This window comes from Camelus dromedarius, chromosome 17 (genome assembly GCF_036321535.1).
Source record: "Camelus dromedarius isolate mCamDro1 chromosome 17, mCamDro1.pat, whole genome shotgun sequence".
Taxonomy (NCBI): Eukaryota; Metazoa; Chordata; class Mammalia; order Artiodactyla; family Camelidae; genus Camelus; species Camelus dromedarius.
Window position 1 is genome coordinate 28,288,954 of NC_087452.1, and position 23,605 is coordinate 28,312,558.

General features: G+C 36.4%; 2 protein-coding genes across 5 annotated transcripts in view; one reads left to right on the top strand and one right to left on the bottom strand.

Annotated features, from left to right (window-relative positions):
- The window catches only part of TASOR (transcription activation suppressor), a 47,268-nt gene extending 35,720 nt beyond the window's left edge, over window positions 1–11,548 (top strand). The window contains exons 18-24 of one of the 4 annotated variants that reach the window (XM_031470570.2): window positions 2,957–3,891; window positions 6,394–6,516; window positions 7,265–7,424; window positions 7,904–8,012; window positions 9,399–9,577; window positions 9,764–9,934; window positions 10,818–11,548. In XM_031470570.2, the coding sequence (XP_031326430.2) occupies window positions 2,957–3,891; window positions 6,394–6,516; window positions 7,265–7,424; window positions 7,904–8,012; window positions 9,399–9,577; window positions 9,764–9,934; window positions 10,818–11,350 (2,210 nt within the window). In that variant the 3' untranslated portion in view covers window positions 11,351–11,548. Of the gene's footprint in view, window positions 1–2,956; window positions 3,892–6,393; window positions 6,517–7,264; window positions 7,425–7,903; window positions 8,013–9,398; window positions 9,578–9,763; window positions 9,935–10,536; window positions 10,675–10,817 lie in introns of those variants that run through there. The other 3 variants (XM_064496409.1, XM_064496410.1, XM_064496411.1) reach the window with 3 other exon arrangements.
- The window catches only part of CCDC66 (coiled-coil domain containing 66), a 59,773-nt gene continuing 43,399 nt past the window's right edge, over window positions 7,232–23,605 (bottom strand). Inside the window, exons 15-19 of the mRNA XM_010980897.3 lie at window positions 16,114–16,607; window positions 15,544–15,584; window positions 14,548–14,789; window positions 14,168–14,292; window positions 7,232–12,834 (exon numbers count right to left, since the gene is read on the bottom strand). Of these exons, the coding sequence (XP_010979199.1) occupies window positions 12,748–12,834; window positions 14,168–14,292; window positions 14,548–14,789; window positions 15,544–15,584; window positions 16,114–16,607 (989 nt within the window). The 3' untranslated portion in view covers window positions 7,232–12,747. The remainder of the gene's footprint in view (window positions 12,835–14,167; window positions 14,293–14,547; window positions 14,790–15,543; window positions 15,585–16,113; window positions 16,608–23,605) is intronic.

A 23,605-nucleotide genomic window follows, 5' to 3' on the forward strand; every position in this document is an offset into this window, starting at 1 on the left:
TAAAGCTAATTTCTACAGACAGTTTAAGTAAGAAATTAGGAACCTTTTGGATTCCAGAAACATTTACAGATATGACTGATTGCAGTAGGTACCTAAAAGACAGTCTTTTTTGTCTGAGTGCAAGTCAGTTCAACATCCCTGCAGGTGGCTATAGGCAAACTCTTCTTGCTTGGAGGTTGGTCTCAGTCTTTTTTTGTTTCCATTTTGTTGTATCTTACTCTTTCAGAAATCTTGTGTTGTTGTTTGTTTGTTTTATTTGGAAGAAAAGCAAAAGGACTTCTTAATTTTAATAGATCCTTATTACTAAAGTACTAAACATTCCTCTCTTTGGGAATAAAAAAAAAAAGACTTTCAGTTAATAGTTTTCTTCAAGATCTTTGTTTCTTCCTAGAAAAAGATGATGCAAAAAGGGGGGGGGGCAGGAAGAACATATATATGACATACAGGGAGTGCATAAATCTAGTAGACAGCTTGATGAATTTTTATCTATGTAAACACTTGGGTGATCGCTACCCAAATAAAGATGCAGAACATTTTCAGCACCCCAGAAGGTTTTCTTCTGCATCCTCCCAGTCAGTAGTCTCCCTGTCCCAAACAGTAACCGCTGGTTTGACTTCTTTTGCCATAGGTTAGTTTTACGTGTTCTTGAATTTAAGATAGATGGAACCTACAACGTGTCCGCTTTTGTTTTTTGGCTCTCTCATATGACATTTTGTTTGGGATTCATCTAAGTTTTGCTTTTATCAGTGATTCTTTTTCATTTGAGGTTTCTTGTGTATGCCTCAGAATGCTCCAACAGCATCTGCAGTTAGTTGGCATGCCATCTTCATATTTTGTGATTGAAAGTATGAAAATATGGATAACTGCCTTTAGAGAACTCACTGCTCACCTTGCACTTAAAAGTCAAAGTGCCTCACTGCTTGAATGATAATCGGTGGAAAACATGTTATTATGGATATTGACATGTGTGTTTCTTTTAAATCATTTATTGAAGACATTTTAAAAATATTTGTCTACCTTAGTAATTAAAATTATATGGGGGAAATTTGTGCAAAATTTAAAACTGAGTGGTGATTATTTGCATTTTCAAAAGGGATTTGGTTTGGAGGTTTTTAATATGGAAAATTCCCCACGTGGATTTAAGTTATATTTCAGTGTAAGAAATTTCCTTTATCCATAGCCTTTCAGTCTGAACTATCACTGAACTATCAGTATGAACTGTTGCTGAAAATTTTGGGAGCCAAGTATTTCAAGTATTTTTAATAATAAATAATTCAGAAGTTTTTTAATTACATGTGGTCCTCTGCAGCCCATTTGTTTTATGAGATAACAATTAAATTTTTTTATATAAATAAATCAGATATTTGACATGGTACATAATTCAAGAAGTATAAAAATACTTCAAAGAAATGTCTTCCACCCCTAACCCAGACACTTAAGTCTCATCCCACAGATCAGCCTCTCTTATAGATTTCTTATGTACCCATCCAGGCATCTTACATGTGCATTAAACCTCATGTTGCCTATTTAAGGAGGACATTCAGTATTTCTGAGTTATTTTATGGAAGATGAAATTTTTTGTTTCATACAGTTGAAATTCTTACGTTGGTACATGGGATATTTTGCTCCCCTTCTCTTCTTCCACCTACAGACCTGCAGTATTGTCTTCTTAACCTGCTGAGAGTTGCTTTGCAGTAGTTAATGGTGTATAGTGATTCATGGTAACCACCAGGGTTGGTAGAGAAATGTCACAAACTGACTTCTGCTGAGGCTCTTTAAACCTTTAGAAAACTGAGTGTGGGGAAAATCAAAACTGGATTTTACGTAGAGAGCTTATGCTGCTGCACGTGGGTGCAAATTTGAGTAGGGAGTTCACTCCGTCTTAAAAGTACTATAGTTTTGAAAACTACTTTTATGTGGACTTTGTGATTTAGAGGTAACATTTCAGGGATTTGTTAGGGAATGTTGGCTAAGATTTAAGGAAAATTAGTAATTTTTTAAAGGAAAAGATTATAATAAGATCTTCTAGGCAAAAGTAATGTATTTTTTTCTTTTCCTGAAATACAGCATTACTGTAAGTTTACTGTTAAACATATTTTCCCTTTGTTTTTTTAAAAAGAGATCTAGGGTACCTGTTTTGAAATGTAGTTTCAGTAATATACTATGTTTGAATTTAGGATTTGTCAGGGGAAAAAAGTATGTTTTTATGGATTGAGCTAGTTACGAAGAATTAAAGGTCATAGTTCCATTAGTATCAGCTGGCTTAGTAAGCTCTTCATCTCAAAAGAGGTAACAGCTATTATGATTTCTGTTGGAATTACTTCTAGACAAAATATAAATACTTATGAAAGTGCTATCAAAAGTGTTACTGTTAATGCAGCTGTGAAATGTGTTCTCTTCCTGTATTGAGCCCTTTTCTTCTTGATAAATTAAAGTCCCTAACACTGTAGGGTCACTGAGCAACTCTCTATGTGAGCAGATCTGAAAACAGATAAAAGTAATTATCTGAGATCCCGAATGCAACTCAACTTGACAGTTTATTCCCACAGCATTTCAGCTTGGCATTCTCTCAACTGCCTAACACTCAGTTTTCATATTAAGAGGGCATTACCATAGTAGGAGACATTACATGGCAAAGAACAGGGGTTGAGAAAGCTGTCACAACTGACCAATCCTGATTAAAACATGTCTATTAATAAAGTCAGATCTACAGAAAGGTAGTGGAGGAGAAATAAGCAAATGACTTAATTTGTATTGATGTCAGGTTGGCACTTGTTTGAATACTTCAAAAGGAATCAGGGAGAATAACACTCAGACTTGTTATTTTAGCTACTGAAATCCAAAGACCAGCCATAAATAAGTAGGGCACATAGGAAATAGGGTTATTTATGAGTTTACATTTTCAGGTGTTAGCTATTTTGGATTGGTTTTGTAATAATGAACTCTTCCTATGTAGGTATGAAATCACCAGAAGAACAACTGGTGTGTCTGCCACCACAGGAGGCCTTTCCTAACGACCCCCGGGTAATAAGTAGACAAAGAAGTTCTGATTACCAGTTTCCATCCTCTCCATTTACAGACACACTAAAGGGCACCACTGAGGAGGACGTGTTGACAGGTCAGGTGGTGACAGTGGAGGAGCAGTGTGTGCCAGCAGCAGAACCGCCTGCAATGAGCGAAACCACAGAGAGGACAGTGTTAGGAGAGTACAATCTCTTTTCTAGGAAGATAGAAGAGATTCTGAAGCAAAAGAATGTTTCATATGTCAGTAGAATTTCCACACCTATCTTTTCAACGCAAGAGAAGATGAAACGGCTTTCTGAGTTCATATATTCTAAGACGTCCAAAGCTGGTGTACAGGAGTTTGTAGATGGCTTACATGAGAAACTAAATACTATTATTATCAAAGCATCAGCCAAGGGTGGGAACTTGCCACCAGTCAGTCCTAACGATTCTGGTACTAAGATAGCATTGAGCCCTTTGGGAAGGCATGTCATACCAGTCTCCTCAAGTGACTTCAACAGTAAACACCTCCTTGAGCCACTTGGTAGTGATCCTTTGAAAGACACCAATTCTAATGAGCAGCATTCCTCTTCAACTTTGGGTTTAACTGAAGTAGAAGTGAACCAGCCGCACCACGTCACAGAGCCAATGGTGACCTCCGATCATACTGTACAAAGTGATACGGCGCGGGAACCAGTAGAAAGAGAAGCAACAAAGTCGCCCAGTGATGTAAACATTTCTGCCCAACCAGCTCTCTCAAATTTTATAAGCCAGTTAGAACCTGAAGTATTTAACAGTTTGGTTAAAATCATGAAAGATGTCCAGAAAAATACTGTGAAATTTTATATTCATGAAGAAGAAGAGAGTGTGCTCTGTAAAGAAATAAAGGTAACTAAATGATAAGGTAATAGTAATGCTGTACAAACTTATCTTGTTGGGTCTGACCTCTATAAAATGGATTTTTTTTTTTGTTTTTAAATGTTGACCGTATTATTTTCGAAATTTAATGCCGAGTCGGATAAAAGACTAGTAAGTTAAACTAAATTCAGAACCTGTGATCTACGTATCTTAGAATTTTAAATGTTGTTTTTGCAAAGTGTTACTTTAAGGACCAGTTGTATACATACCACAGATACCTTTAAAATGTCGATTCAGAGATCTTAAATGTTTCTCACTCGGGTTTTTTGTGAATGGGAGAGAAAGAGACAGACAAGTGAAGGAAGTTGTCAGTGTTCACCTCACGAGGGTTTATCTGTCAGTGAGGAAAGCACAGCCGCCCGGGCTGAGCTGGTGGTGGTGCCAGTCGGCGTGTCTTGAGGCCCTGGTCACGCCACGTTCCCCGCAGCCCTGAGTGCTCAGAGCACCTGGTCGTCCTGAGGGGCTCCCCAGTCACGAACGATGCCTCACTGTAAGGTGTATTTTCTCTATTGAAGCTATAGAGTAGACTAGCGTTTCAGGTATTTGGTTTAGAAAACTACACGCATGTATTTGTGTAAGTATAGACATAGATATTTAAAATCTGTAACAATAGGTATGTAACTTAGATGGAAGAATTATATCAGTGGTTTAATATTGCCAATTAGTATTCACTAAGTTATGTAGCATTTTAACTCCTTAAGGGGGTGCTTAGTTTTTAAAATAAATGCCTGCTCCCATTTATGGATTTTATGTACCGTGATAAGCTTCTGCTTTTTTAGTTAGAGGAAGCCTAAGGGGCTATAAGTGAGCTCAGAATGGGCCAGAAACTGCATGCATGCTTTGACATATCCTGAGCCTTTGTCAGTCTGGGGATCTCTTCGATGCCAGCGTGTTTCATGAGACATGTTCATGAGAACACGCAGAGCATAGAAAAGGAGGCAGCACAGTGCTCAGTGTGCCACCTTTACTAGTTCCTTGTAGTTTCCTGGGAAGGTGAGACCAGACTTAACCAAGAATTTCTTGGTTGCATTTTGCCCTGTATGATTGAACATTGAGCTTTTTCTACCGCCAGCAACATGTTCCCATCGCTTTGGGGGCATAGCTGCATGTTGGTGTGCAGCTAGGCAGGTAGGAGAATGGGTTGGGCACAGTGTCCAGTGTGCTCAGCATAACTCTGTCTCCTCCCACTGCATTTATAAAATTGTAACACACTTTGGGGAAATGCATTTACTTATGAATGGTGATTTTAATTCCAGCTTAGAATAAATCATATTGCTGCAATTTATTTTATGTAGAAGAAAAGGATGCTGAGTATTTTACAAATCTGACAGGAAATCAGATTGGAACTTTAATTCTTTTAGTAAATATCCATTGGAAGATGTCCAGCAAAAATGTTACAATAAAGGACTTTATGAATAAAATTTTAAGCTCCCTAAGTATTTCTAAAGTCAAACTGAGGTGTTATTGTATGAGTTAAAAATGTTTAAAATGAACTTGCATTTAAAGCTTCTTAATGTAAAAAGACCTAAAATTACAAGCAGGTCTGTCAGACAATAATTTACCTTTTCATCACCTGACTAAGCTGCTTGAGGTTTGCCCAGAAGGTTAGAGCAAAATTTAAAAGATGCTACTTTAGGGCTACACAGAAACAGTTACTTTGGGTGTGGCACTTGTAGACAGCTCTTGAAAGAGCAGTAGACTTGAAGCAAGCTTGGGTAAATTTATGGTTATCCAGCTAGCCATGCCAACCCTTGAGAAAATCAGTCTGCCCCTATATCTGTGAAATGAGGGAAGTGACCTCCAGAATCCTGCAAATTCTTCAGAGTTCATGATTGCACCGGCAAGCAAAGAACTCTGCCAGGACTGGTTATCTTGTGTCCTTTGAAAGGTAGTACTACATCACCAGCATGCAGGGAGGTGTTAGAAGGGAGAATCTGTTTTGTTTGAAGGTATAAACTCGACGGGCATGGCTAATTAATAAGTAAATACCATTGTACATACTGAAGCTCTGTATGAATGATCTTGGGGCTGTTGTGCATTGAATGAGCAGTCGGAAGAGTACTTTGTAACTCTGAAGAGTTTACCAGCAACACTGCTGCAGATAACGAAGGGCCTGCTTTGAAAGGAAAGGAAAATGGAAGTGAGGGAGTGCTTACTGATTGAGCTCTGAGTTAAGTAATAAGAGTTAGGAACCTGGGCTAATCTGTTGTTCTTATGTTTCTTTTACCCCACACTGGCATTTACTTGGCTTTGATTACATAGCGTTGAAACATCATGACTGACCACTTAAACCCTGAGCTCCAGACTCTTCTTAAGAGCGGACTTAATGATTTCTCAGGTCCATGGTGTAAGGTCATCATTAATAGTGGTCTAATAGTTAAACTTCCCAGTATAGCTTGCATTTATGGTATTAAATAGATGTTTGTAAAATAAAGCTTTTAAATGTTAATTTATTTTTTTTTTCTTTAACAGGAATATCTTATCAAATTAGGCAACACAGAATGTCATCCAGAACAGTTTTTGGAAAGAAGATCAAAATTAGACAAACTATTGATTATTATTCAAAATGAAGATATTGCAGGTTTCATTCACAAGGTAGACTATTAAGTCCAATTTCCTACATCTTGGTTACCAGAAAAATCCCTTATTTTAAAATATATCTTTGAGACTAAAACTTTTAAAAATAACCTTATAAACTTTAAAGGAAATAAAACTTTGAGATTGGGAGACTTAGGGCTTGAGACTTAAAGTACCCTTCTGTGAATCAGCTTGTGAGATTGGTATTTGTGGCACATCACAGGCCTTCCCTATCACTCAAATAGTCAAGACTAAGAATACTGATTCCTTGAATGCCAAATGGGTCTGCTGACTCTGTGTCGTCGTCATTTTTATTTGTATAAAACCTATTTGTACCCCTTCTTTGCCTTGGATTTCTAAACCAGTCCCCCTTTCTCTTGGGTTTGGAGGTACCTCATCTGAGTCTTAGGAAGCTTATCTAAGTCCTGCTGCTCTTTGAAGTCTTTCTGACTGTTCCAGTCCATAGGTTCTTGCCCTCATTTGAATTCTGACTGTATTCACAGGGCTGGACAGGTTAGCATTTGTCATTCTGTGTTTCCAGGTCTTTGGTAAGAGCCTCTTCTTTAGGATGTTCTGTTTATGGTAGATAATGTTCAAAATTATGTTATGGAAATAATGTTCAAAATATTGTGCTTGGCTTTTCAGAGGCAACATAGTAATACAGGTGAGCCATAGTGCATTTTGGTAGACTTTTCTTGTTAGGTTACTTTACACTGAGTCTGTCCGTCCTTACTTCTTTTTTTTTTTTTTTTTTGTATTTAAATAGGTACCTGGCTTGGTGACATTAAAGAAGCTCCCTTGTGTTAGTTTTGCTGGTGTTGATAGTCTGGATGATGTTAAAAATCATACATACAATGAATTATTTGTATCTGGAGGCTTTATTGTTTCTGATGAATCCATTCTAAATCCAGAAGTTATCACAATTGGTAAGATTTATTTATTCTCTTAAGCATGCGACTTCTGTCTTCTCTAGGTTTTTCTTATTAGTGACTCACTCGTACTTTTTAATGTATTGTCCGTTCTGCCAGTCACAGATAACTAGTACATTTCCACCATTTTTGTGAGCTTTTATTATCTCAGGTTTCTTTCCCATTCTCTTACTCTTTATGAATAACTTCCCCTAAATCTGGTATAAAGCAAGGCTCTCTGCACCTAATGCACTTGGATTACTTCAGGCTTGTTATTATTGACGCTTTTTTATTTTTTACGTGTAGATGTTATGTTAGATCTGAAAGAGGGTATACAGATCTGTCTCCATTAGAGGAGAAAAAAAGAGAAAGAAAATACTACTACATAGGAAAGTAGGTGTTCCTACATAATAATATCAACAAAATCTTCTTCCACAGCTTAGTTGTGGAGTGACTTATTTACTGAATTAAAAAATGAACTTCTTTGTCTCTAACAGAGAACCTTAAAAATTTTTTGACATTCCTCGAAGAACTTAGTACTCCGGAAGGAAAATGGCAATGGAAAGTCCACTGTAAATTTCAGAAAAAGCTAAAGGAACTGGGCAGGTAAGGTTTGAAAAATAACTATATAAGGGTTGTTGATTTTAACATTATGCTCACAAAATTGTTCTCTTTTTCTGGATGTTTGTAGATTATAGATGCTACGTAGTTTTCACAGATGTCCTTAGCCAGCTGTAAAGGGAACGTTTTAGATAGTGAATTATTCTAGCCTGTTTGAAAGTGGTGCTCCTGTTCAGGTAGAGGTTTGCTGAAGTTCTAGTTAAGTTATATAGATAAAATAGGTTTGATCTTTGCCACTTGGGTTTAGAATAATCATCAAAATGGGATAATCAGCATTCTTTCTTACAGAACTGTGTGTATGTCAGCTAGATCAGGTCCTCTCCCAATTGTTAATTTAGTAACATCAAACATGTGAGATAAGGATTAATCTTGACATAATAAGGGGATCTGTAATTAGGATAGTCATTTATATAACTGATTTCTACCATGCCCAGAAGTCACTTCTCCGAGTGATTCTTAGAGCACTCGTTACATTTAGAGGCTCTGCAAGTGATTATTGGATTCAGATGAGTTTGGGATAATATATCCTACTAGAGTCCATACAAAGTACTTATTTACATTTAAAGGATATGAGAAACTCTGTAGCCAAGAGTTGTTTTACATTTTGTGAGCCAGCATTTTCTAAACTAATACCTATTGATATCCCATGGCACATAATTAGGGCTTAAATAATTATAAGTATTTAACTTTTTATAGTATTTCATTTGGGGAGTGGGTGATTAGGTTCATTCACTCATTCATTTTTTTAATGGAGGTACTGGTGATTGAACCCAGGACCTCATGCATGCACTCTACCACTGAGCTACACCCTGCCCCCCTATAGATTTCATTTTTAAAAAACTTGTTTTAGCTTCAAAGCATGTGAAACAGGCATTGGGCAAGTCTTATCTTTATATAAGAGACAGCAGTCCTGAGGCCCAAAGGAATAACTTGTACAAATTAGTACCTTCATCTTCCTGATAGTAGCCAGTAATTTCTACCACACGTTGCCTTGTGCCTGAAGGTACAGAAATAAGTTAGAACCACGTATTTTTTGAAGAAAAGGCTTTTTTGTCCGTATATGCCTTTCACTACAGTTGTAAATTAGTAAAGCTGAAGAGAATAAGGAAAATGGCTGGTTGAGATTTTAGTCTAACCTGAATAGCTGGCCCTGAGGCTTAGCACCCAGAGAGCCCCTGCATTACACGTGGGTTGCACAGTTCCTGTTCTCCCTCTCCTAAGAAGCACCTCTACGTCAGACAGTGAGCTAATAAGCATTGCAGTTGTCATTAGTTGCCTCAATTGAGAAATTATGGTTTCAATTTTAAGTGAAAACTTCCATACTAAATATCAGAAATGCAGATCCAGATATTGAACTACTTAATTTCACAGATTGAATGCTAAAGCTCTAAGTCTGTTGACACTTCTGAATGTCTATCAGAAGAAACACCTGGTTGAAATTTTGTCATACCACAATTGTGATTCACAAACTCGAAATGCTCCAGAATTGGACTGCCTTATCAGACTTCAGGCTCAGAACATACAGCAACGACACATAGTCTTTTTAACAGGTAAAGAGGGTGCTCTTAAGCTTTTTGCTATGAACATAGGAATGTGGGTAAAAAGATTTTGTGGGACTATGTTGGGTATTAAGCCACGGTTCTGAAAATGTGGAAGAAAGGGTTTTGTGAGGGCTGGGGGCAGGCATCATTTTATATTTTCAAGTGTTGAGTATAAAACTTTTTTTTTTAATCTAGAAAAGAGTATCAAGGTGCTTTCCAGTTATACTGATAATGGGATAGTGGTCGCAACTGCTGAAGACTTTATGCAAAACTTTAAAAATCTTGTGGGCTATCACAACTCAGTCACAGAAGAAAACCTTCCATTGCTTGGTGCTAATGAGACTCTTGAGTCACAGTCACAGTCAGGTAACTTTTCAGTAGTTTTCATTTTCTTTAAGGCAGACAGAAAAAGAATGGTTTTGCTATGATTTCTTTAAAAAATTCCTATTTTGAAGGTACTCACCTCAGTGTAAACAGCCTCAGGGGAAATGTTTTAAGGTATTCATCATTCTTTTACTTAGCATACACAGAATCTACTCATTTATTATACTGTAGTCAGTATGAGTTGTTAGAGTTAACTGCAGACTGCACGCGATAGATGGGCATTTCCTCTTTGAAGGTATGTAAGCTTTATCGGCTGCTGTTGTGAGCAAAGGGGTTATATATGAAAAAGGAGAACCAGATACGGGGATTTAGCACTGGGCCATTAAATCTCCCCAGACATATAAAGCGATTTAATTATAAGGTAGTAGAGATACCCATAGCTTTAGCCCTTTGTGAGATGGCCTCTGCTTTGGTTCCAGGTTTTATGAAAAATGAAAGGTGTACTTATTTTTGTTTCTGAGAAAAGCAGAGATGATCGACATTTGATAGAGCTAACCAGTTTCGTAGTAATCCAATGAAGCTAGATGTCAAAATTTTTATTTTGTATTTGTCTTGTCAAATACTGAATTACCGTATAACTTTAGATGCTGTTTTGACATTAACCCCTTTGGAGCTGGGAGTTGGGATTTCCCAACATTAAACGTGAACACATTTCGCAGAAGCTTTTAGCATCGGATTATCCGGACATTCACACCTAGTGTGAGTGTTGTGACTAAGTGAACTTGTGGCAGAAGACCAAGCTTTAAGGGATTGTGGACTTGCTGACCCTGACGCATTCATTATATTGTGTGAGTAGTGTATAATTTTAAAACTTAAACAAATTGTGTATTTCAATAGAGGAGGACTTTTTGTTTTTTAAATGTAGCTCTTTTAGAAAACGATGAAAAGGATGAAGAGGATATGTCTCTGGATTCAGGGGATGAAATCTCACAAATAGAAGTATGCAGCAATTTTCATTCAGAAATATTGGCGACAGAAACCAAAGGATCAAGTGGAACAGATCAAAAACAGAATATTCAAATTGAGTTGCAATCGTCTCTTGACTTGCAAAAAAGTTTATTAGAAGATAAGACTTACCAAATTGATTCTCAAGAGAGAGCTTCTATTGATATAGAACGCTCTGAAGGAGAGAACAGCAATTCAGCTGAACAAGAGTCATATAGCAACTTTCAGGTTTATCACAGTCAATTAAATATGTCCCATCAGTTTAGTCATTTTAATGTTCTCACTCATCAAACATTTTTGGGGACACCATATGCCCTCTCATCAAGTCAGTCTCAAGAAAGTGAAAATCACTTTTTATCTGCTTATACTCAAAGCTCGGATAGAGATAAACCTCCATCTCCCGTAAGCTGGTGGAAAAGTGATTCTTCCAGGCCATTTTCAAAAGAGAAATAACTTTTTTTTAAGAAATAGGTTGTTACGGACTTTTCTCTGTTTCTTAAAACTGAATTAACAATTTATATTTCATTCGCTAAACAAACAAAAGGTTTCTTTTCCTTTCTCAAATGTTTTTGTCCCTCTTATTTAAATCATGATGGCCTGTAACAGTTTAAGCATCTGAAAATTGAAATAAATATATATATTTTTAACATATATTGTACTTGAATTATCTCATGTTGGCACTTTTAAGTTTTCCATTTATATGTCGCCTGTACCTTGGCTTCAAATTGAGGTTTTATAATATAAAATAGGTATTTGCAAAAGGACAGTGAATAGTAATGGTTTTACTTTTTTTCTTCATCTAATGTCAGAGGATCCCAACTACTTTTGCTGAAATGATGTATCATCTATTGTATTTATTTTAAGCTTTTATATAGTGTTTTTAACACAGGTATAAGCCAGTGATGTTAAGTATTTACAGGCTTTTGGCTCAATACCTCAAGATTTACTGAACAGTGTAGCTTCATTTAGATGATAAAACTATGGACTTAGGACTTACCAGGCAGCATAATTTTTTATCTTTAGAATTAACTATGTAAAAATTGCCCATAGCTAAAAATTTTGGTCAACCTTTTATTTGGGAGTATTTGATAATTACAATTTTTAGTGCTTGTGTGGGCTTTGATTTCACTTAACCAAATTGTTTCATATTTCAAAAGGTCAGCTTCTGTTTATTAAAGGCATTAAACAATTTGAAAACACTTCGCTATAGATTTTTAAATTGTTTGTTAGAAAAACAAGTATATTTTTCAGGTGGTAAGCACTTTAGTGCACAACTAAAACTAATTTTTAAATTTGCAGATAAGTACACGGTGGAGATAAAATTTTAAACCGACATCTATTTGCTAATAACCGCCTCTCCATTACTAGTAGAAACTTGTTTGAAAAGTCAAATTTCCACACAAACCTAAACTGAATCTGGCCTATTTTCAGTAAAGTTGGGATGTCAGACCTTCCTTTGGAGCCTCAAAAGAACTTGGATGAGTTCTACCGTTTAAAATCTTTTTATAGAACAAAACACATAAGTGATATTTCAGTTAATAAGCTACATGTAAAATGTGGAAGAATGTTGTCTGTAACTCCAGCCTGTGTTAAGGTAAGTAGAAAGTGTTTTTATAGGACTTAAATACCCAGATTGTGCCAGAGCAGAAAATTTTTTTTTTTTAACTATTTAGCTTTTACAAGTGTCTCATTTCTTGTTTAAAAAATTATATATACATACATAGCATTTTACTACATAATGTACAAGTTTTAAGTAAGCAGTTTAAAAATAAATCTAGGCTATTTGGAAGATACACTTAAGCAACAACCACATTTTATAATTTGGAAGACATATAGAAGATTTTCTACATTTAAAACGAAGAACTAAAACTTTCTTCTTGATTTGCAGCTAAAGGCATGAGATTAGTTTCCAACTCCCTTTGCTTCTGGAGAAGGCCCTGAAATCACATTGATATGTTAGTAAGGTGTGCAGCAGATGTGTAAATTATTCTTACTTTACATTTCGGTCCTGCTAATCCAGAACTATATTTACTTTTAAAACATGTATTAAGCTCAGTTACTCAGCCATAAGTTTAAACTTTTGTCATGTTGAATTTTGAATAGACTTTCACTGCTTTAACCAGACTTTTTCACTTGGATACTATGTAGCTATCACATCTTGGTAAGAGTATCTTCATATTTTTAGCATAAAGCCAACAGACCTTTCTTAGAACCATGTGTCCATAATTGTGGGGCTGAGAGTCCCCTCTCTTTTCCCCAAATGCTCTTAAAATGGTAATGAAACACACAACATCGTGTTTATTTTGACTGCCATAATTTTTGTGGCTAATGCAAGGACGATATGGCCACGATGTATATGTAGGTGGTGAATGTGTCTATGTATCACATTCCTTCCTCTTAACATCATAACTTTATAGAGAGTCTCCACTAAGCTAGAAGTAAATATGCCTTGTCATTTTAAAGGAAGATGCCTAGATAAGATGTAGGTAAAATCTTTACTGTGTGAGTTACCAGCATTTAAAAAAACTAAAGGACACTTTATAATCCTGTGTTAGTGGAACTGATTTTCTAGCTCTAAGAAAGAACTGGTAAACAACATTTGAATCAACAGTTTGAAATGCAGCCACATAAAAAAGTACTCCTAAAAACTACAGTTTATTTTCCCCAAATACAGAAAGTATACTGTGAATCAAGGCTAACTGTTAAGCAAATTTTGCAAGTCATTTTTTTTAAAGCCCACGGAATTGTTTTTTAAGGCCAGCTGATAATTATAGCCTTAAATATTGGGTATGTGACCTGTAATAAGTCACAACTGGTCTGAGAAAAAGTGGTCTGGTGAGTAAGATTATACATGTAATTTCAGGATGAATTATTCTTCAGGACTTATGTCAATGTTCTATTCCAAACACTGCCAACACATTTTTTTAAAAATGTGAACTGCATTACTAAGAATTTATTAAAGCATAATTGTGTATTTCCTGCCTTTATTTTTAGGGCCTTACTGATCATGCTTTACCATTCAAATGTATGCATTTTTCATTCAATAAAATTGTCTTAATATTCAAAATGTCTCATGATTTCATACAGGAAAGAAATATTCTTAAAGATGGCAATGTAAAGTAAACTGAAGGAAAGTCCTTCCTCCCACCACTTTAAACTGGGAAGCAGTTAAGTCACAGAAATCATGTAACCACCTAGTAAACAGCCATTCTCACACAGCCCTCCACTAGAAAAATGTTCATCTCCACGGCTTGGTGGAGCAACTCATACCTGTCTCAGTTCTGATAGTCCCTTAAGGATTGCTTGCTGTCGATCCCTGTTTTTCACCAAGTTAGGATTAAGAAGTGGGTCCCTGAGTTGGTCAGAGTCAAATAGCTGTTGTTCTTGGTCACAGTCTGAAGCCAGATGAAAATGACAGAATTCAAATACATTTCTAATAGGAAATAGCACTGTGCTACAGTATTCTAAGGATTTGTTAATAAATTTATATCCTAGAAGAGCATGAAATAAAATTTAAGTAATAAACATTAAAATTTTAATACTGGACTCTAAAAGAGAAACTCTCTCCTGTGGTAAAACTTGTTAGTATTAATCAAATACTAATTTGGATTTTGAATTTAGGGTTTGGCGGGGGGGATACTTTTACTTACCACGTGGATTGTGGTAGTGTGTATCTTGGGTCAAAGGCCTAGACAATGGTGCATCTGGATCAAGGTAATAGATCTCATTGGTTCGGACATAGGGAATAAAATCGAAAGGTTCAGAAATCCCAGGTGATAATTCCGTTTGACTACTTCCTGAGAGCAGATTCTCTCTTTCACAATTACTGCTTTTTAGTGTCTGAGTTTGTTCCGTTCTGTTTTTCACTGCCGGAACTGGTGGTGATCGAGACCTGTATTTTTCCAAAAAAATCACAGGGAGAGGCCTCTTAAGAAACATTAATGCAAAGCTGTGTATTTTATTTTATACCAAGCATATTCTATAGTCACATTTCTATTTATTCTAAGTGTACCCGTAACACTATTAGGAACACTATATAAGAAGCTTGAGTTCTATGGTAGCTTCTCCTACAACAGGGCAACAGAATGGGACTAATTTGGGTTTTTACTAGTACTTGCTGAGAGTATATATACTCTAGAACAGGGGGAAAACTTTACTCGCTCCTGAGGACCAATGTTATTTAAGTCTAGTATTTCTTCTTAGATATAGTTCACCATAAAATAATATACTCACCATCTGAACTAAACTTATTTTAGAGCCACATTCTGAGATAGCTAAACCAGCTGGTTCATGCACAAAAACAATATAAATTCTAAATCTCCCATTGGCTAATTTCTCACTATCCTTATCAGTCATTTCCCCCCTCCCCCAATCCATGCAGAATGTCTATTCCACTGTTGACATACCTGGAAAATAAAAACTGTTCAGCTAAGTGAAGATTACAGAGAATGTCTACCACATTGCTGCTTAGGATACCAGTCCAAATTCTAGGTAAAATGCCAGATACCTTTTCTACTCACCTGGAAGTCAAACTTTCCTTTTACTGTCTTCATACACATACATATATGCTTGATCTCATCTACATTTTGAGCAAGTATTCTGTATCACACAGAAAGCACTAAATAACTATGGAATCCATAACATACCTTTCCTTGCTGAAAGAATTAATTCTCAGAGGCTCTTCTTCCTAAAAGGTGGATAGATAAATGTAAAAAGGAGTAACAGTGTTTCTATACATCCCCACAAATACTTTTAGCGGTTACTTGTTGAAATAATCTGAGTAACAGATATTTATAACTTGTCCTCTGTAAGGGCTCTTAAGTTTTAAGTGAGTGACTGAATATAGAATAGCATTAATCTATACATGGTTTAGATTTTTGTCCTTTAGTAAAGGACAGATAGTATACCCTTTTGGGTTTGTGAGTCACGTGGTCTTTGTTGCACCTACTCTAAATTCTTGTAGCATGAAGCCAGCCATAGCCAATACATAAAACAATAAGCATGGCTGTGCTCCTATAAAGCTATTTGCAAAATCAGGCAGCAGGATGGATTTGCCCCAGGCAAGTCTGTTGACTCCTGGTATAAACTAATGCAAACTGGTAGAATTCTTATTCAGACACAGAACAGCCATGTCAAAACAATGCACGTGAGGAACTGGGTTTTCATTCTAAAAACTTCAATATATGCTTTAAAAATTTTTGGGGGAAGAGCTTTACCTTTGTGACTAGATGCCACCTGAACCTTGGTTCAGTTTCCTGATGAGATAAATGAAGAACTTCTGGGGAAGTGCCTCTATTTTGAGAGAGGTGTCCAGGATTATTTTTCTCCACCAAATGAAGCAGTTCCATCTGCCGCCTTATTTTTTTTTCTTCTCTCTGCTTTTGAAGCTGTTCAGGATATTTTTCTGATGCTGGAATACACCTTCTGAGTGGCTTATTTATATTCCACTCAGGCCTTTTAGGATATTTCTTCATATGTTTCGTTTGTCTCTCTGTTCTTGTGAACTGATCATTATACCAACTGTTTTCTTTTTCTAAGTTGTCTCCTTTATCCTGACTTACTTGTTCCTGCTTGTTTTTCTTAGTGTTAAATTGTTGATTAAATTCTGCAGGAATCTCAGAAGATGAACAATTTATAACGTCCCTCTCTATTACTGATTCACAGCAGGATTCTGATTCTGTATTGGTAAATATTTCCGTATTTAAGTCATCTAAAAGAAGATACAGATGATTAATTTTTAAAAATTGAGGTAAAATAATACATTTTACAAAATTTACCATTTTAGCCATTTTTTTACGAAGGCATTAAAACTGCCCTCTGAAACTTTGTTTTGAAAATTAAAAAAAAAAAAGTTCTGTACCCATTAAACAACTCTATTCCTCCCTCCCTGCCAGCTCCTGGCAACCACCATCGTACTTTGTCTCTATGATTTTGACTACTGTAAACACCTCATACAAGTGGAATCTACAGTATTTGTCTTTTTGTGACTGACTTATTTAGCATAATGTCCTCAAAGTTTACCCAAATTGTAGCTCATGTCAGAATTTCCTCTCTTTTTAAGGATAAATAAAACACCATTGTGTGTATGTACCATAATAATATTGTACTGTATGTATATACCACATTTTGTTTATCCATTCATCTGTCAAGGGACACTTGAGTTGCTTCCACCTTTTGGCTATTGTGGATGACCAAATGCTGCTATGAACACAGTTGTCCAAATTCTTCAAGACCTTACTCTTCAGTTCTTTTGTGTATACACCCAGAAGTGGAATTGCTGGATCATGTGGTAATTATGTTTTGAATTTCCTGAGGAGATGCCATGCTATTTTCTATAGCAGCTACATCATTTTACATTCCCACCGCTTTCTCTAAACCTTCCATTAAACCATTTTTAAGTGTACAATTCAGTGGCACCAAGCACATTCATGATGCCACACAATTCCAGACCCCATCATCACCTCAAGCACCCACTCACCCTGCACCCACTAAGCAGTAACTCCCCATTCCGCCCTCCTTCCCAACCCCCAGCAACCTCCACTCAACTTTCCATCTCGGAATTTACCCATCTGACGACCCTATATTCCTTGCATAAGTGGAACTATACAATATTTGTGTTTCCCTGCACAAATGCCCCCTCCTCTCAAGTCCAGCATAATGCCTTCAAGCATCATTCATGCTATAGCATGTATCAGAACTTTAGGTGATTCATTTTTAGCATCACATCATAGAGACCATTTTTTAAATAAAACTTTAAACAAGATTGTCCTGACTTCCACTTGGATATACAAGATGACATTACATATGGCATTTGTTAATTATATTCATTTCTGAGAAAAAGTGTAATTTACATTTTTTCTATCAGTGATAACTGAAATTTTTCATCAAAAGAAATGCAAAAAAAGTCTTTGTAAGTGAGATGTGAAGTTTTCTTGTTATGTTGGTTTGAAATTTGCAAAGTACATAATATGAAAGGATTTGGAAAATGTCCTTCAGTTATTTTTACCCTAGAGGTGTTGCGAAAATGTCTCTCATAAAACTCCCCCCTGGGAACCAAATTTTTAGGGAAATGATGATCATGCACTTTAAAGTGTATCTCATATATGCTTTATACCATTATGCTTTGCCTGCAGACTATCCCTGAATCACATACTACCTTTCACTTTTTTCCATTTTGAAAACAGGAAAAGTTCACCATTCAAAAAAGACATCTGAAATTTCCTTACATCTTATATAATGTTCATGATTATATGTGCTGAGTTATCCCAAGAGTTCAGCAACAACCTCACAAAGGCTCTCTTTCACATATGATTAAAATTTTAAATTCACAATTAGCTAATGAAAGGTCTGGGTTGCACATTAAAAACAAAATTAACAGTTTAGTTATTGCTTTTATCTTAGACACTTATTGTGCTATTCCAGAGTAAAACTGCTCTAGGCCTAACCCCTAGCAGGACTGCCCAGCCTACATCATTTTCATTCACACTGAAAATCCTCTTTTGCCTCTCTAGACCCACATGACACCTTTTTCTCGCCTGCTCTCTGCCCTAGTCAGCTGACTGGTAAGAACCTTATCAATGGGTTCCTGAATCCTCTGGCTTATGTTTCTGTCAAGAGAGTTCATATGCAGATTACAGGGAGGGAAAAGAGTGACTTTAGAATATTTATTTCACTGGCTCATTCCCTGTGAGTTGACTTAAGGCTGACTCTCCCTTTATCAAGGTCACTGGTCCCCTCAAAGTTACCTATCTACAACTCCTGCCTTCTAGATTCTGGTAACAGCTCGGTTGCTACTAGCACCAGAGTCAGCACACACTCTCTGTATTCCCTCATACCCACTCCTATGGAAACAGTCCTTTTCTAAATAAACCATCTTGAATTATTCTATTTTGGGATCCCGACTGATTAAATTCCCTTTCAGTCACCCACTGATAATATATACATAATTTCACAGTCTTAAATACTTAGTTTGACTTTCTCTTAATTGATGTGTGGGATTTATATAATTTTGTTATTTATTTGGACAGAGAGAACGGACTGAACCAGATTCTTCAAGCTTAAGAGCAAACTATAAAAAAAAATACCAAGAGCTCATCAGCAGAATAGTTTCAGATAACTAAGCAGGTTGCAAACTGCTTTACCCCACTTCCCTTTTCAAGTTCCTTTCTACTTTCCTGTCATATGATGTGGGTAATTTGGCATTGCATTTGGTATTGCATTGAAGTAAGATCTAAAATTAACTGGCAGAACCTACAGAATGGGAGAAAATATTTGCAAAAGATGAGACTGACAAGGGCTTAATCTCCAGAATATATAAACAGCTCATACAACTTAATAATAATAAAAAAAAAAACCCAATCCAAAAATGCGCAGAAGACCTAAACAAGCAATTCTCCAATGAAGACATACAAATGGCCTATAGGCACATGAAAAAAATGCTCAATATCACTAATTATCAGAGAAATGCAAATCAAAACTACAATGAGGTATCACCTCACACCAGTCAGAATGGCCATCATTCAAAAGTCTATAAACAATAAATGCTGGAGAGGCTGGGGAGAAAAGGCAACCTTCCTACACTGCTGGTGGGAATGTAGTCTGGTGCAGCCATTATGGAAAACAGTATGGAGAGTCCTTAAAAAACTAAAAACAGACTTACCACATGATCCAGTAATCCCACTCCTGGGCATATATCCAGAGGGAACCTTAACTGAAAAAGACACATGCACCCCAATGTCCATAGCAGCACTATTTACAATAGCCAAGACATGGAAACAACCTAAATGTCCATCAACAGATGACTGGATAAAGAAGTTGTGGTATATTTATACAATGGAATACTACTCAGTCATAAAAAATAAAATAATTGCAGCAACATGGATGGACCTGGAGATTGCCATTCTAAGTAGAGTAAGCCAGAATGAGAAAGAAAAATACCACATGGTATCACTTGTATGTGGAATCTAAAAGCAAACAAAAAAATGAACTCATTGAGAAAACAGAAGCAGACTCACATAGAAAACAAACTTATAGTTATGGAGGGGAGGCAAGGGAGTAGAAAGGGATAAAAACTGGGAGATCGAGATTTGCAGATACTAACTAATATATATAAAACAGATAAGTTTATATTGTTTGGCACAGGGAACCATATTCAATATATTGTAGTAACCTATGGTGAAGAATATGAGAATGAATGTGTGTGTGCTCCTATGTGACTGAAGTATTGTGCTGTACATGAGAAATTGACACAACATTATAAACTGACTATACTTCAATAAAAATATATTAAAGTGTAAAAAAATAAAATAAACTGGCAGAAAACAGTGCTATGTTAGAGGATAGATTTCCTTAAGACACTTTGGGCTTAGGGTTCTGTACTAGCCAACTCAAGAGTGGCTTTTTGATATTTCAAGAGAAATATTTTCTCCTAACTTACAGCCAGCGAAATTGGTTTCCGTCTTTTTAAGTTACGAAGGGGTCCACAAGACTACAAATAACTGATGGGGGGTGGGGGGGTCCATTAATTTTAAAATTAGTTTAAAGAGTAAAGGATTCTCGTTCAAGATGGTGACCTAGGAAGATCCTGAACTCACCTCCTATGAACACACTGCATCTATAGTTACATATGGAACAACTTCCTCTCACAAAAAAACCTAAACTGCCTGGGTGACTCCTACACACTGGGCAAGCAAGAAAGACACCACATCAAAGCAGGTGGATGAGATTGAGACACAACCCTTAAACCTCACTGCTGCACAGTAATCCATAATTGGGAGGGAACTCAAAACACAGAGGTTCTCCCCAAGGAGTGAAGTGTTTGAACCCCACACTGGGCACCCCCACTTTTAAGATGTGCACAGAAGAGATAATCCTCCAAAACATCTAGCACCGAGAATCAATGTGGTTCATGTCTATAATATACAAAGCTATAGCAGAAGGGAGAGACAGCCTTCAAAGGGCTTGTCCTGGGGCGTCAGCCTGAGGGGCAGGCTTCAGGTTTGGCACACATCTAGGCTTACTGAGGTGCTCTCAGGAATGAAGGCTGCTGGACCCCATCCTTGCACTCACTCTCTGCCTCGCTACAGTTTGCTGTATCTCCCAGAAAACAGCTTATACACTTCACGGAGCCCCAATTTTTGCTACTGCCATCCAGGACACAACTCCAGAATGCCTTGCTCTGGTGGCCAGTGGAGCTTATGCTTGCAGTCCCATAGGACTGTATATTCTTGCATACTTTGAAAGCTACTGCCTGTGGGTCTGGCTTCCAATCAGCCTGAATCTAGGTGCTTAGATTCCCCTCACCACCCTTTGGGACACTGACAAGTCCTGACATACCCTCAACTGCTGGGACCTATTAAGAACAAAATAGTCTGCTTGGACAACCACAAAGGTTTCAGATACAGCCAAGAGCAAGGGTAGGAGTGAATAAGGTACATCTCCCACACAAGGCTGCTCCTTTAAGACAGAGATGACTGTTTCATCTAACGCACAGAAACCAACATAGAGAGTCAAGAAAAATGAAGAAAGAGAGGAATATATTCCAAATGAAAGAATAAGATAAAACCTCAGGGGAAAAAACTTAATAAAATAGACGTAATTTACCTGATAAAGAGTTCAAAGTAAGTAACGATCATAAAGATGTTCACTGAATTCAGGAGAGGAATGGAACACAGTGAGAACTTCAAAAAAGAGAAAATATGAGAAAGTACCAAATAAAAGCCAAAGAGCTGAAGAATACAATAACTGAACTGAAAAACAGAGGAGTCCAACATCAGACTAATAGAAGCAGAAAAGATCAGAAAACTTGAAGATAGAGCAGTGGAACTCATCCAATCAGAGCAGCAAAAAGAAAATATAAAAGTGAAGATAGCTTAAGGGACTTACCAGACAACATCAAGTGGACTAACATTTGCATTATGGTGGCCCAGGAGGAGAAAACGATAAGGGCAGAATACTTATTTGAAGAAATAATGTTACGTACAAGGGAACCTTCACAAGACTATGAGATTTTTCAGCAGAAACTTTGTAAGCCATAGGCAATAGCATAGTATATTCAAAGTGTTTAAAGAAAAAAACTTTCATCAAGAATACTCTATCCAGCAAAATTATCATTCAGAACTGAAGGAGAGATAAAGAGTTCAGATAAGCAGAGACTAAACTATTCTTATAAGGGAACTTCTTAAAGCTGAAAAGAAAGGACACTAATTAGCAACAGAAAAATATATACAAGTATAAATCTCATTGGTAAAAGTCAGTATTACAGTAAAGGCAGTGGATTTAGCTCATAAAGCTAGTATGAAAATTCAAAGACAAAAGTAGTCAAAATAAATATAATTAGTTAAGGGACACAAGATAAAAAGATGTAAAATGTAACATCAAAAACATAAAACATGGGTAGGGGGAGAGTAAAAATGTAAGGTTTTAGACTACATTGAGGCTTTAAGTTGTTATCAACTTAAATACACTGTTATAAAGTTGTTATATGTAAGCCTCATGATAACTACAAAGCAAAAACCGAGTCAATACACAAAAGATAAAAAGGAATCTAAACATATCACTAAAGAAAGTCATCAAAACACAAAGAAAGAGGAGAAAGCACACAGAGGAACTACAAAACAACCAGAAAACAATTACCAAAAAGGTAATAACATACATTCCTATCCTAAATTAATTTTTTTAAAATTTTCATTGAAGTGTAGTTGATTTACAATGCTAGTTTCAGGTGTACAGCAAAGTGATTCAGTTATACATAACTATATATATTTTTTCTTTTCAGATTCTTTTTCATTATGTGTTATTATAAGAAATTGAATACAGTTCCCTGTGCTATACAGTAGGTCCTTGTTTATCTATTTTATATATAGTTACGTGTGTCTGTTAATCCCCAACCCCTAATTTATCCCTCCGACCCTTTCCACTTTGGTAACCATAGTTTGTTTTCTATGTCTGCGAGTCTGTTTTTGGTTTGTAAATAGAATTTGTATCATTTTTGTTTTTAGATCCACATATTAGTGATATATGAAACTGGTCTTTCTCTGACTTACGTCACTTAATATGATAATCTCTAGGTCTATCCATGTTGCTGCAAAGGGCATTATTTCATTCTTTCTTATGGCTGAGTAATATTCCACTGCATATATAAACAACATCTTCTTTATCCAGTCATCTGTCAATGGACATTTAGGCTGTTTCCATCTCTTGGCTATTGTAAACAGTGCTACTATGAACATTGGGATGCAGGTATCTTTTTGAATTATAGTTTTCTCCAGATACATGCCCAAGAGTGGGATTGCTGGATCGTATGGTAAGTCTATTTTTAATTTTTTAAGGGACTTCAATACTGTCCTCCATAGTGGCTACACCAATTTACATTCCCACCAATAGTGCAGGAGGGATCCTTTTTCTCCACATCCTCTCCAGCATTTATTATTCATAGACCTTTGAATGATAGCCATTCTGACTGGCAGGAGGCAATACCACACTGTAGTTCTGATTTGCATTTCTCTAATAATCAGTGACACTGAGCATCTTTTCATGTGCCTGTTGGGTATCTGGATGTCTTCTTTGGAGAAATGTCTGTTTAGGTCTTCTGACCATTTTTTAATTGGGCTGTTTGTGTTTTTGATACTAAGCTATAAGAGCTGTTTGTATATTTTGGAAATTAGTCCCTTGTTAGCCATGTCATTTGCAAATATTTTCTCTTATTCT